This window comes from Oncorhynchus kisutch, linkage group LG18, assembly GCF_002021735.2.
Source record: "Oncorhynchus kisutch isolate 150728-3 linkage group LG18, Okis_V2, whole genome shotgun sequence".
In the NCBI taxonomy this organism is placed as follows: domain Eukaryota; kingdom Metazoa; phylum Chordata; class Actinopteri; order Salmoniformes; family Salmonidae; genus Oncorhynchus; species Oncorhynchus kisutch.
In genome coordinates, this window is record NC_034191.2 from 10,707,859 (window position 1) to 10,723,126 (window position 15,268).

Here is a 15,268-nt window from a genome sequence, read left to right on the forward strand (position 1 = left end):
TGAAAACAACTTAGAAGAATACGACAAACAAACCAGTTATGAAATCAACAACCGTTCCCATGTAGAAAGGAGCCAGAGAGGATAGTCACTTACATAAGAAAACCCAAACAGACTGAACTCCATCATTCCTGTTAAATAGAAAGACAGAACAGTCAATACACACACGCACACACACACACACACCACACACACACACACACACACACACACACACACACACACACACACACACACACACACACACACACACACACACACACACACACACACACACACACACACACACACCACACACACACAACACACACACACACACACACACACACCACCACACACACACACACCTATTATTGACTTGTAGAGTTGATCCAGTGGAGTTGTTGTCTCCCAGCCAGTGTCCAGGCCCACTTCCCACTGGAGGGGTAGGTCGACCTGGTCACCACTATCCCTCGCTTGCCCGTCACACTCAGCAAGGCGCTGGAGAAAGGGGGAGGACAAGTCAGAAATCTGCTCACAGTCTAGCTCAGGTCAACCTATTGTCTGTTTACATCCTGTTTTACTCATTTCATATGTATTCAATGTATTCTACTGTATTTAGTCAAAGCCACTCCCACATCGCTTGTCCTAATATTATATATTTCTTAATTCCGTTATTTTACTTTTAGATCTGTGTGTGTTGTTGTGAATTATTAGATACTACTGCCCTGTTGGAGCTAGGAACACAAGCATTTAGTTAGATACTACTCCACTGTTGGAGCTAGGAACACAAGCATTTAGTTAGATACTACTCCACTGTTGGAACTAGGAACACAAGCATTTCACCACACCCGCAATAATATCTGCTAAATATGTGTATGTGAACAATAACATTTGATTTGATTTGAAAAGGCACTTAAGGCCATTGGTTGGAGCTGCTAATGAATAGTTCAGTTGCTGTAAATGGTTCACTACATAGGAGAATGACTATACTGTATACCTAGTTCAATATATAGGAGTATGACTATACTGTATACCTAGTTCAATATATAGGAGTATGACTATATACCTAGTTCACTATATAGGAGTGTGACTATATACCTAGTTCACTATATAGGAGTGTGACTATATACCTAGTTCACTATATAGGAGTGTGACTATATACCTAGTTCACTATATAGGAGTGTGACTATATACCTAGTTCACTATATAGGAGTATGACTACATACCTAGTTCACTATATAGGAGTGTGACTATATACCTAGTTCACTATATAGGAGAATGACTATATACCTAGTTCACTATATAGGAGTGTGACTATATACCTAGTTCACTATATAGGAGTGTGACTATATACCTAGTTCACTATATAGGAGTGTGACTATATACCTAGTTCACTATATAGGAGTGTGACTATATACCTAGTTCACTATATAGGAGTGTGACTATATACCTAGTTCACTATATAGGAGTGTGACTATATACCTAGTTCACTATATAGGAGTGTGACTATATACCTAGTTCACTATATAGGAGTGTGACTATATACCTAGTTCACTATATAGGAGTATGACTACATACCTAGTTCACTATATAGGAGTGTGACTATATACCTAGTTCACTATATAGGAGAATGACTATATACCTAGTTCACTATATAGGAGTGTGACTATATACCTAGTTCACTATATAGGAGAATGACTATATACCTAGTTTCACTATATAGGAGTGTGACTATTTACCTAGTTCACTATATAGGAGAATGACTATATACCTAGTTCACTATATAGGAGAATGACTATATACCTAGTTCACTATATAGGAGTGTGACTATATACCTAGTTCACTATATAGGAGAATGACTATATACCTAGTTCACTATATAGGAGTGTGACTATATACCTAGTTCACTATATAGGAGTGTGACTGTATACCTAGTTCACTATATAGGAGAATGACTATATACCTAGTTCACTATATAGGAGAATGACTATATACCTAGTTCACTATATAGGAGTGTGACTATATACCTAGTTCACTATATAGGAGAATGACTATATACCTAGTTCACTATGTAGGAGTATGAGTGACATAAAGAGTGACTAGATACAGGGTGACTAGATAAAGAGTGACTAGATACAGGGTGACTAGATACAGAGTGACTAGATACAGGGTGACTAGATACGGGGTGACTAGATACGGGGTGACTAGATACAGAGTGACTAGATACAGGGTGACTAGATACAGAGTGACTAGATACAGGGTGACTAGATAAAGGGTGACTAGATACAGGGTGACTAGATAAAGAGTGACTAGATACAGGGTGACTAGATACAGAGTGACTAGATACAGAGTGACTAGATACAGGGTGACTAGATAACGGGTGACTAGATACAGAGTGACTAGATACAGGGTGACTAGATACAGGGTGACTAGATACAGTGTGACTAGATACAGAGTGACTAGATACAGGGTGACTAGATACAGAGTGACTAGATACAGGGTGACTAGATACAGAGTGACTAGATACAGGGTGACCAGATACAGAGTGACTAGATACAGAGTGACATGGCTAGATACAGAGTGACTAGATACAGAGTGACTGATGCTGAAAATGTTGCATTGGTCACTAAAAAGGATGTGTCCATACTCACTCGTATGTGGGTTTGGTGTGAGACCATCCATACAGGTTGTGTACGTCATAGTGTTTGACCGGGGTACCATCACTGAGGTGCTGTTGGCTGTTCATGCACAGAGTCTTATGGTTGAGACCACGGTGGCTGGATTCCAGGGCTGGAGAGACACACACAACATACTTACTGTCCTGAACATAGCAAGGAGAAAGTTGGGTTTAGGTGGTTGTGACTAGGGCTGTGGCATTCACAACATTTTGTCAGCTGCCGGCCTCACGGTAATTGACCGTTAATTAACATAAACCCATTTAGCATCTCCGGGCTTCCACACACAGCCTACAAGCCACTGATGCAGACCTTTGGAACATCTACATTTTACAAAGTATAATAAATCCATGTAATATAGCCTAAAACATCACAGTGAATCAATGATCTATATTAGAGAGGTCTAAAGAAGTATCATATGAAGAAAATGTAGTCTATTTCAGAAGAACACAATAGTGTACTCTGAGTTGTCCTCATGTTATGTCCTGATCTGGCTCTGCCATATGGCTGTGGGATACACTAGTTCATTTAGCAGACAAGATTTTCTTAGTATTCAGTGGCATTATTTTATATTATTTCATGGTATGAGGAATACAATTGAACAAAGCTGAATAAAATAGAAAGGATATTATATATTTTCTCCAAAGGATTTAAGGGAGTGTTGCACATGTGGCTATTCTGTGTTGATCAGTTAACAAAGAAACAGGTACTCCTGTACGCTTCATTTAGAGCTATTAATGCAACTTTAATTGTGATACAAACTATATGTTTTCAGTTTCAATACGTTTCTAAGGCTGCAGGTTTCAATACAAAAAGGTTGCATGAAAGGCATAAGCTCTGCTTTGTTGTTTTTGGCAGGCTGTACACACTTCATCAGTCTCTTATTCACAATTTGACAAGGACTTGATAATGCCTCGAATTTGTGCGGCCATTATGCCCCCTAATAAAATACATGGCTTTTGCGACCAGTGGCCGTTGTTCCCTCGGGCTGAATATAATCATTATAATTCCCCTTATTTTGGCTACCTGCTTCAAAACACCTCTCACTCAGATAGCTAAATTCTTATTAGCCAATACCTGTCACGTGATTGGGTCTTTATCACAGGCTACAAGTGAAGAAAGACACATTGGGCTCCTTATCCAATTCCGAGGTGCATATTGAAGATATTGGAAGTACTGTCCACATTTAAGTCAACCAAAAAAGCCTAAAGAACAACAAGAGCACTAGCCTGAGTTAATCTACTATCCCCCATAGTACAAAAGTTGACCTATTCTATTCTGTGTGAGAAATAAATATTCCAAAAATAGTCTGGGACAGTTGTGGGATGCGATAGATCCCAAATGAATACAACCACTAGCATAAAAAAAAATATTTCTTACACAATGAGGCTGACACAGCAGATCAGAATGTTTAGAGTAGAATGTTGATAAAATGTTAGGCTATTTCTTCACATTATAAGCAATGCACACATGGCAGTAGTGTGAAAGTTCCAAAATCAATTAGTGGGAAAACACCATTTTCGAAAGTGATCACAAAACTAATTATGTATGTAATTCATTTATTATAAAGGTGCGTTTTTATGGTGAAAATGTACTTCCCCAAACTTGAAAATCACTGCCTGCTTATGTATGCCAGTTAGGCTCTACACCTGTTGTAAAGCAGACTGAAGTTATGCGGCCACTTTAATTGTGATACAAACCTTATTAAAACATATAGGCCTACGGGCTAGTGTAACGATCGTCATAATGGGTAGACCAAGGCGCAGCGTGATTTGGGTTCATCATATTTATATTAAATGTGAACCAGCAACAAAAACAATAAAGAGAAACAAACAAACCAAATGTACAGCCTTGTAGGGCTCAAAAGCAACTATACAAAAACAAGATCCCACAAACAACAGGTGGGAAAAAGGCTACCTAAATATGATCCTCAAGCAGAGACAACGATAGACAGCTGCCTCTGATTGGGAACCATACAAGGCCAACATCGAAATACAAAAACTAGACTACACATAGAAATAATAAACTAGAACACCTACCAGTCACACCCTGACCTTCTCCAGCATAGAAAATAAAGGATTTCTATGGTCAGGACGTGACAGCTAGGTTAAATGAGGTGTGCGACTATGATTTTAAAAAGTCGGGAAAAAAAGGCGTGCTCTGTTTCTTGCCTTACTGGAACAAGCATAATTCACAAGTGATAATACATTACTCACAAATGATAGGCTAATATTGTCACCCATCAGACAATACTGGATTTACATATACTAAATAATATATATGTCTACTTTGTTTTGATTTGGAATGGACAAGTATCATCCTGTCTCCAAACAGTAATCTGTGCATTTAAATAGCAACCGCAGGATGCTTTTCCCATGGTTAATGTTCATGCCAGCCAGGTAGGCTGTACTCCTGTTGTAGCCTATAGAAAGGTTGCGCAACATGAGCTCTCATGGTTGATTCGATTTTCAATTACGTTTGCAATGACGTCAGAGTGATTAGAGGGACAATATAGTGCTGAGTACCAGGCAGTTAGCACGTTTGCTAGGCTATTAATGGGGCGGCAGGGTAGCCTAGTGGTTAGAGCGTTGGACTAGTAACCGGAAGGCTGCAAGTTACAAGGTACAAGGTACAAATCTGTCGTTCTGCCCCGGAACAGGCAGTTAACCCACTGTTCCTAGACCAGTTAACCCACTGTTCCTAGACCAGTTAACCCACTGTTCCTAGACCAGTTAACCCACTGTTCCTAGACCAGTTAACCCACTGTTCCTAGACCAGTTAACCCACTGTTCCTAGACCAGTTAACCCACTGTTCCTAGACCAGTTAACCCACTGTTCCTAGACCAGTTAACCCACTGTTCCTAGGCAGTAATAGAAAATAAGAATTTGTTCTGACTAATAAAGGTAAAATAAAAAAATAAAAAAATGACCAGCATCAGAGCTTGGAGAAGCCTAATTACCGTGACTAAACAATCTCGGGGAATTCGACTGCCGTCATGACTCGTGACTGTTACTGTGGCGATAATATGGTCACCTCAACTGCCCTAGTTATGACCCAACTCAGTGGCATTGTGGTTAGTGTCTGCCCTAAGATTGGAAGGTTGGGAGTTTGATCCCTATAGCCTAGTCATACCAAAGACTGGGAAAATGGACATGATGCTTGGCACTAAGCATTAGGAGATTGGAGGTAAAACCCTGTGATAGACTAGCGTCCTCACCATACTTGTACATTAAGCTAACTGTAAGTGTCTTGATACAGGTGTGAGTGTATTGATACAGGTGTGAGTGTATTGATACAGGTGTGAGTGTATTGATACAGGTGTGAGTGTATTGATACAGGTGTGAGTGTATTGATACAGGTGTGAGTGTCTTGATACAGGTGTGAGTGTATTGATACAGGTGTGAGTGTATTGATACAGGTGTGAGTGTATTGATACAGGTGTGAGTGTATTGATACAGGTGTGAGTGTATTGATACAGGTGTGAGTGTCTTGATACAGGTGTGAGTGTATTGATACAGGTGTGAGTGTTCTTACGTGGCATGTATGGGGGGTTGTCGTAGACAGAGGGACCCAGACACTTCTCTCCAACTGTTCCATGGACAAAGCTGGATGGTTCGTTCATGTCCTAAACACACAATCACACTCAAGGTAAAGCACAGAGTGTGTGTGTGTGTGTGTGTGTGTGTGTGTGTGTGTGTGTGTGTGTGTGTGTGTGTGTGTGTGTGTGTGTGTCTGTGTGTGTGTGTGCGTGCGTGTCTTTGTGCGTGCGTGCTCAGTGGTATGATATCACTCACGATCCAGAGTCCATCAAATTTCATGATTTTATTGTAGAAATCAGAAATCTCCCTATGCCACCACGTTGCTGTACGATTCATGAAGAAGTCTGGGAATGCCGCATAGGACCTATAGATCTGGGAGTGGCCAGAGAACACATGACCAAAAAAACATTAAGACATGTCAGTAATTGGCCTGTAAACAGGAAGTGTGTCAGGCTCTGTGATTGGACAGTTGATGTGTTAACAGGAAGTGAGACATACCTCTACTTGCGTGTCCCAGTCTACAGACTCATTGACTACAACACCAGGGAAGTCAGGCCATACCTACAACATAGAAAAGACAACTTTAGTACAGTTGAATAGCGGAAATTAGTAGAGTTGAGTAGAGTTAAATAGTATAGTTGAAAATAGATCATTAGTATAGTTGAGTAGAGTTAAATAGTATAGTTGAATATAGATAATTGGTACAGTTGAATAGAGTCAATTAGTAGAGTTGAGTAGAGTTAAATAGTATAGTTGAATATAGATAATTAGTACAGTTGAATAGAGTCTATTAGTAGAGTTGAATGCAGTCAATTAGTAGAGTTGAATAGAGATAATGTGTAGTTTGATAGAGACCATTAGTAGAGTTGAATAGAGAGAATGTGAAGTTTGATAGAGACCATTAGTAGAGTCGAATAGAGAGAATGTGTAGTTTGATAGAGATAATTAGTAGAGTTGAATAGAGATAATGTGTAGTTTGATAGAGACCATTAGTAGAGTTGAATAGAGATAATGTGTAGTTTGATAGAGACCATTAGTAGAGTTGAATAGAGAGAATGTGAAGTTTGATAGAGATAATTAGTAGAGTTGAATAGAGATAATGTGTAGTTTGATAGAGATAATTAGTAGAGTTGAATAGAGAGAATGTGAAGTTTGATAGAGATAATTATAATTATTAATGGAGAATAGAAAGCCGGATGAACACAACACCGTAATGAATGTGATGTCAGACTCAGACCTCCATCTAACTACTTCCTCTCTGTCTCACTCACTTATTCTTTCTTCTTTATATTATTCCATTTCGAAATGGTAGTTAAAAAACTGGAATATTTATTGTTGTCCGTCAGTTTAATCCTCAACTCAACCCCCCCCTCCCCCTCTCTCTCTTTATGCCACCCACCCTCCCCTCTCTCTCTTTATGCCACCCACCCTCCCCCTCTCTCTTTATGCCACCCTCCCTCCCCTCTCTCTCTTATGCCACCCACCCTCCCCCTCTCTCTTTATGCCACCCTCCCTCCCCTCTCTCTCTTTATGCCACCCTCCCCCTCTCTCTCTTTATGCCACCCTCCCTCCCCTCTCTCTCTTTATGCCACCCTCCCCCTCTCTCTCTTATGCCACCCTCCCTCCCCTCTCTCTCTCTATGCCACCCTCCCCCTCTCTCTCTTTATGCCACCCTCCCTCCCCTCTCTCTCTTTATGCCACCCTCCCCCTCTCTCTCTTTATGCCACCCCTCCCTCCCCCTCTCTCTCTTTATGCCACCCTCCCCCTCTCTCTCTTTATGCCACCCTCCCTCCCCCTCTCTCTCTTTATGCCACCCTCCCTCCCCCCTCTCTCTCTTTATGCCACCCTCCCTCCCCCTCTCTCTCTTTATGCCACCCTCCCCCTCTCTCTCTTTATGCCACCTCCCTCCCCTCTCTCTCTCTTTATGCCACCCTCCCTCCCCTCTCTCTCTTTATGCCACCCTCCCTCCCCCTCTCTCTCTTTATGCCACCCTCCCTCCCCCTCTCTCTCTTTATGCCACCCTCCCTCCCCTCTCTCTCTTTATGCCACCCTCCCTCCCCTCTCTCTCTTTATGCCACCCTCCCTCCCCCTCTCTCTCTTTATGCCACCCTCCCTCCCCTCTCTCTCTTTATGCCACCCGCCCCCTCTCTCTCTTTATGCCACCCTCCCTCCCCTCTCTCTCTTTATGCCACCCTCCCCTCTCTCTCTTTATGCCACCCTCCCCTCTCTCTCTTTATGCCACCCACCCTCCCCTCTCTCTCTTTATGCCACCCTCCCTCCCCTCTCTCTCTTTATGCCACCCTCCCCTCTCTCTCTTTATGCCACCCTCCCTCCCCCTCTCTCTCTTTATGCCACCCTCCCTCCCCTCTCTCTCTTTATGCCACCCTCCCTCCCCCTCTCTCTCTTTATGCCACCCTCCCTCCCCCTCTCTCTCTTTATGCCACCCTCCCTCCCCTCTCTCTCTCTTTATGCCACCCTCCCTCCCCTCTCTCTCTTTATGCCACCCTCCCTCCCCTCTCTCTCTTTATGCCACCCTCCCTCCCCCTCTCTCTCTTTATGCCACCCTCCCTCCCCCTCTCTCTCTTTATGCCACCCTCCCTCCCCCTCTCTCTCTTTATGCCACCCTCCCTCTCCATCTCCCCTCACCTTCCCCCAGACGATGTCATTGCTGAGCTCCTTGGGCCATTTGATGAATACATCTTCTTCTACACCACGGTCAAAGGCAGTGTAGGGCGTTGTCTCGTTGGCACCGATGGCAGGGTCCTGCACGCATACACAAACATGCATTCAAAAAAACATTGTCAGAAAATACGTCAGGCCCTTATTACTGTTTTAAATGTGATCGTTAATATGTTTCGTATTCCATAATGTACCAGTATGAAGATGAATCTCATGCCCTCTCCTCTCATGTGGTCCACCAGGGCCGGTAGACCCTGGAACTGGCTATCCAGCACAAAGTCCAGCTGACGCTCCATGTAGTCTATGTCTGCATACTGCACATCCTACAGGAGGTCGAGGGTATGGGTTAGTCTATGTTCTGCATACTGCACATCCTACAGGAGGTCGAGGGTATGGGTTAGTCTACGTCTGCATACTGCACATCCTACAGGAGGTCGAGGGTATGGGTTAGTCTACGTCTGCATACTGCACATCCTACAGGAGGTCGAGGGTATGGGTTAGTCTATGTTCTGCATACTGCACATCCTACAGGAGGTCGAGGGTATGGGTTAGTCTATGTTCTGCATACTGCACATCCTACAGGAGGTCGAGGGTATGGGTTAGTCTACGTCTGCATACTGCACATCCTACAGGAGGTCGAGGGTATGGGTTAGTCTACGTCTGCATACTGCACATCCTACAGGAGGTCGAGGGTATGGGTTAGTCTATGTTCTGCATACTGCACATCCTACAGGAGGTCGAGGGTACGGGTTAGTCTATGTTCTGCATACTGCACATCCTACAGGAGGTCGAGGGTAGGGGTTAGGGGCCTGGGAAATTAATGTTGCTGACAAGGGCACTGGAGATGAGGATGCTTAAACAGAAAGAAGAGGGTTTAATATAGGTAGAAAGTATTGTAGGGTGTAAAGTTGAGTTTAATGTACGTAGAGTAACAAAAAGCTATTAATGATAACAAATGGTGTTCTAGGGTGATGAGTAAGGACACTTGTTTGAAATGTATAATTTAAGGGTGCTTACGTAGGGTATTCCTGCTGCTCTCATTTCTCTGTAGAGGTCTGCTATCTCTGTGTCGTTGGCGTATCCATAGCGACAGAGCTGGAACCCAAGGGACCAATAGGCAGGGAGCACGGGACGTCCAATCAGCTGAAGGGAATGAACAAGGAATTGAAACCAGTTACGAAAGTTTACTTTTGGCTGAGATATGTCTTAAACAAGTTGTTGATTATGTGCTTTGTCATGCACTGTCTGAAGTTGCATGTGTGTGTGTGTGTGTGTGTGTGTGTGTGTGTGTGTGTGTGTGTGTGTGTGTGTGTGTGTGTGTGTGTGTGTGTGTGTGTGCTTGTTTGTGTGTTTAGATTGGCTAGATGAGGGAGCAATGAAGCGTAAAAGTCGCAGCTGCTGTAGTCCATCAGGAGGTGCACAGAGCCAGACAAAACACAACACACACACACACAGAGAGAGAGAGACTTACGGCAGTATACTCCTCCACCACCAGTTCTGGAGTGGGTCCCATCACAATGTAGAAGTCCAGGATGCCCCCCAGGGTACGATAGGTCAGGGCAGGGGTCGGCTGGAAGGTCACATCTAGTGTCAAAGGTTAAAGGTCAGTGAATGTAAATATTTATATATATTCCTCTAAGGTCAACAAAGGACCATTTTGCAATTTATATTACATGATGCCAGTATGTCCTTGAAATGAAACAAAACAAAGGAGACACACTGTACATAGAAAGGGTATGTTTGAGCTGGAGTTAGAAAAGGGTGCTTGAGTAAGATGGCGCCGGAGAGGAAGGCAGATGTTTTACGTGTACCCAACCTAGTGTGCTTTTTTTGTTCGCTTATTTTTTTACTTATTTTGTACATAATGTTGCTACTACCGTCTCTTATGACCGAAAATAACTTCTGGACATCAGGACCGCGATTACTCACTACGGACTGGCAGAATATTTTTTTTCCTTTCTCGACTCTGATGAGCCCGATGCGAAGGATATACTGCTTTCTCGGGAACAGGCCCAAATCCCTGTCATTTGCGTGAAGAGGAGGCGGAGAAACAGGGGCCAAAGGGCGGGGCTGCCTTCTGAGAATTTGCAGGCGATCGAATAAACCCCCACTGCCTTCCATTCTGCTAGCAAACGCGCAATCTTTGGAGAATAAAATTGACGCGCTACTCGTAAGATTAAACTATCAGGACATTAAAAACTGTAACATCTTATGCTTCACGGAGTCGTGGCTGAACGACGACACTATCAACATACAGCTGGCTGGTTACACGTTATACCGGCAGGATAGAATAGCGGCGTCTGGTAAGACAAGGGGTGGCGGACAATGTATTTTTGTAAATAACAGCTGGTGCACGATATCTAAGGAAGGTAGACTATCTCATGGTAAGCTGTAGACCACACAATCTACCTAGAGAGTTTTCATCTGTATTTTTCGTAGCTGTTTACAAACCACCACAGTCAGAGGCTGGCACTAAGACAGCATTGAATGAGCTGTATTCCGCCATAAGCGAACAAGAAAATGCTCACCCAGAGGTGGCGCTCCTAGTAGCCGGGGACTTTAATGCAGGGACACTTAATTCCATTTTACCAAATTTCTATCAGCATGTTAAATGAGCAACCAGAGGAAAAATATCTCTGGACCACCTATACTCCGCACACAGAGACCCATACAAAGCTCTCCCTCGCCCTCAATTTGACAAATCTGACCATAATTATATCCTTCTGATTCCTGATTACAAGCAAAAATTAAAGCAGGAAGCACCCGTGACGAGATCAAGAAAAAAGTGGTCAGATGAAGCAGATCCTAAGCTACCGGACTGTTTTGCAATCACAGACTGGAATATGTTCCGGGGATTCCTCCGATGACATGGAGGAGTACACCACATCAGTCATTGGTTTCATCAATAAGTACGTACATACCCCAATCAGAAGCCATGGATTACAGGCAGCATCCTCACTGAGCTAAAGGCTAGAGCTGATGGATTCAAGGAGCGGGACTCTAACCCGGAAGGAAGCATATAAGAAATCCCGCTATGCCCTCCAAAGAACCATCAAACAGGCAAAGCTTCAATACAGGACTAAGATCGAATCGTACTACACGACGAGCTAAACTACTTCTATGCTTTCTTCGAGGCAAATAACACTGAAACATTACAGACTACAAAGGGAAGCACAGCCGAGAGCTGCCCAGTGACACAAGCCTACCAGACAAGCTAAGCTACTTCTATGCTTGCTTCGAGGCAAATAACACTGAAACATGCATGAGTGCACCAGCTGTTCTGGAAGACTGTGTGATCATGCTCTCCAAATCTCTCCCTGACCGAGTCTGTAATGCCAACATGTTTTAAGCAGACCACCATTGTGCCTGTGCAAAAGAACCCTATGGTAACCTGCCAAAATGACTACTGACCCATAGCACTCACGTCTGTAGCCATGAAGTGCTTTGAAAGGCTGGTCAAGGTTCACATCAGCACCATTATCCCAGAAACCCTAGACCCACTCCAATTTGCATTCCGCCCCAATAGATCCACAGATGATGCAATCTCTATTGCACTCCACACTATCCTTTCCCACCTGGACAAAAGAAACACCTACAGTGCCTTGCGAAAGTATTCGGCCCCCTTGAACTTTGTGACCTTTTTTCACATTTCAGGCTTCAAACATAAAGATATAAAACTGTATTTTTTTGTGAAGAATCAACAACAAGTGGGACACAATCATGAAGTGGAACAACATTTATTGGATATTTCAAACTTTTTTAACAAATCAAAAGCTGAAAAATTGGGCGTGCAAAATTATTCAGCCCCTTTACTTTCAGTGCAGCAAATTCTCTCCAGAAGTTCAGTGAGTATCTCTGAATGATCCAATGTTGACCTAAATGACTAATGATGATAAATACAATCCACCTGTGTGTAATCAAGTCTCCGTATAAATGCACCTCCACTGTGATAGTCTCAGAGGTCCGTTAAAAGCGCAGAGAGCATCATGAAGAACAAGGAACACACCAGGCAGGTCCGAGATACTGTTGTGAAGAAGTTTAAAGCCGGATTTGGATACAAAAAGAGCTTTAAACAAGCAAAAAGATTTCCCAAGCTTTAAACATCCCAAGGAGCACTGTGCAAGTGATAATATTGAAATGGAAGGAGTATCAGACCACTGCAAATCTACCAAGACCTGGCCCTCCCTCTAAACTTTCAGCTCATACAAGGAGAAGACTGATCAGAGATGCAGCCAAGAGGCCCATGATCACTCTGGATGAACTGCAGAGATCTACAGCTGAGGTGGGAGACTCTGTCCATAGGACAACAATCAGTCGTATATTGCACAAATCTGGCCTTTATGGAAGAGTGGCAAGAAGAAAGCCATTTCTTAAAGATATCCATAAAAAGTGTTGTTTAAAGTTTGCCACAAGCCACCTGGGAGACACACCAAACATGTGGAAGAAGGTGCTCTGGTCAGATGAAACCAAAATTGAACTTTTTGGCAACAATGCAAAACGTTATGTTTGGCGTAAAAGCAACACAGCTCATCAGCCTGAACACACCATCCCCACTGTCAAACATGGTGGTGGCAGCATCATGGTTTGGGCCTGCTTTTCTTCAGCAGGGACAGGGAAGATGGTTAAAATTGATGGGAAGACGGATGGAGCCAAATACAGGACCATTCTGGAAGAAAACCTGATGGAGTCTGCAAAAGACCTGAGACTGGGACGGAGATTTGTCTTCCAACAAGACAATGATCCAAAACATAAAGCAAAATCTACAATGGAATGGTTCAAAAATAAACATATCCAGGTGTTAGAATGGCCAAGTCAAAGTCCAGACCTGAATCTAATCGAGAATCTGTGGAAAGAACTGAAAACTGCTGTTCACAAATGCTCTCCATCCAACCTCACTGAGCTCGAGCTGTTTTGCAAGGAGGAATGTGAAAAAAATGTCAGTCTCTCGATGTGCAAAACTGATAGAGACATACCCCAAGCGACTTACAGCTGTAATCGCAGCAAAAGGTGGCGCTACAAAGTATTAACTTAAGGGGGCTGAATAATTTTGCACGCCCAATTTTTCAGTTTTTGATTTGTTAAAAAAGTTTGAAATATCCAATAAATGTCGTTCCACTTCATGATTGTGTCCCAGTTGTTGTTGATTCTTCACACAAAAATACTTTCTTTATGTTTGAAGCCTGAAATGTGGCAAAAGGTCGCAAAGTTCAAGGGGGCCGAATACTTTCGCAAGGCACTGTATGTGAGAATGCTATTCATTGACTACAGCTCAGCGTTCAACACCATAGTACCCTCAAAGCTAAGGACCCTGGAACTAAACACCTCCCTCTGCAACTGGATCCTGGACTTGCTGAAGGGCCGCCCCCAGCCACGCTGATCCTCAACACAGGGGCCCCTCAAGGTTGCGTGCTCAGTCCCCTCCTGTACTCCCTGTTCACTCATGACTGCACGGCCAGGCAGACTCCAACACCACCATTACATTTGCAGATGACACAACAGTAGTAGGCCTGTTGTTTCCAGTTGCTGAATTATTATTTCCCTTTGTGGAAGCAAACTGGCTCAAATTAAGATACTACATCTGTAGAAAGAGGGTGTTTTGAGCTGTAGTTAGAAAAATAGGTGCTATCCAGAACTTAAAAGGGTTCTTCAGCAGTCTCCATAGGATAACTCTTTGAAGAACAATTTTGGTTCCAGGTAGAACCCTCTGTGGAAAGGATTCTACATGGAACCCAAAGGGTTCTACCTGGAACCAAACAAGATTGTACTAGAACCAAAAAGGGTTCTCCTATGAGAGTGGTTACCAATCTTTTCTGAGTCAAAATCAGCTGAGATCAGAATGATTTTTAACATAACCTATTAAAAATAGTACCGTAGTACCAGTACAATATCACCGCATATTGGCTTTGCTTGAATTGCCCTGCCAATGCATTGTTGTTTGGAATATTTTTTAAATGATACTAAAACATTTGAGATAAGACTATATTTTCTAACCGGTAGTTGTATTACTTGTGGGACACAGCTGAGTGAGTGTACATTAAAAATAATTAGCCTTTTATTTTTATTTTGGGCTGATTTCCTGCATCTGATGGTCTGTCTCAACCACTCAACATCCCTCCTCTCTCCTTATCCACCACTGACACTGACCAAATTCATGTTGTTACTCCTATGAACAGAGAGAGAGAGAGAAAGAGAAAGAGAGAGAGAAGGGGAAATGAGTGGGTGTGTTAGAGGGAGGCAGAGACTGCTAATGCTCCGAAAGATCTGAAGTCACATTCCAATGCCAATACAGAGAGAACAACTAAGAGAGAGAGATGGATGGTGGGTGGGGTGTTCTGTGACACTAAATCTCTCTCTCTCTCTCTCTCTCTCCTCTCTCTCTCCTCTCTATCTCTCTC

General features: G+C 43.1%; 1 protein-coding gene across 1 annotated transcript; it reads right to left on the reverse strand.

The window, feature by feature from the left end:
- Positions 1-18: 18 nt before the first annotated feature.
- LOC116352898 (maltase-glucoamylase, intestinal) lies at positions 19-10,480 on the reverse strand. Its single transcript, XM_031796426.1, has 10 exons — positions 10,345-10,480; positions 9,891-10,016; positions 9,068-9,196; positions 8,841-8,957; positions 6,693-6,755; positions 6,450-6,566; positions 6,190-6,280; positions 2,631-2,769; positions 345-477; positions 19-128 (listed from the first exon to the last, which is right to left on the reverse strand). Exons 1-9 carry the CDS (start codon positions 10,384-10,386, stop codon positions 348-350), a joined length of 954 nt encoding a protein of 317 aa, XP_031652286.1. The 5' UTR covers positions 10,387-10,480; the 3' UTR covers positions 19-128; positions 345-347.
- Between the last annotated feature and the right edge of the window lie 4,788 nt (positions 10,481-15,268).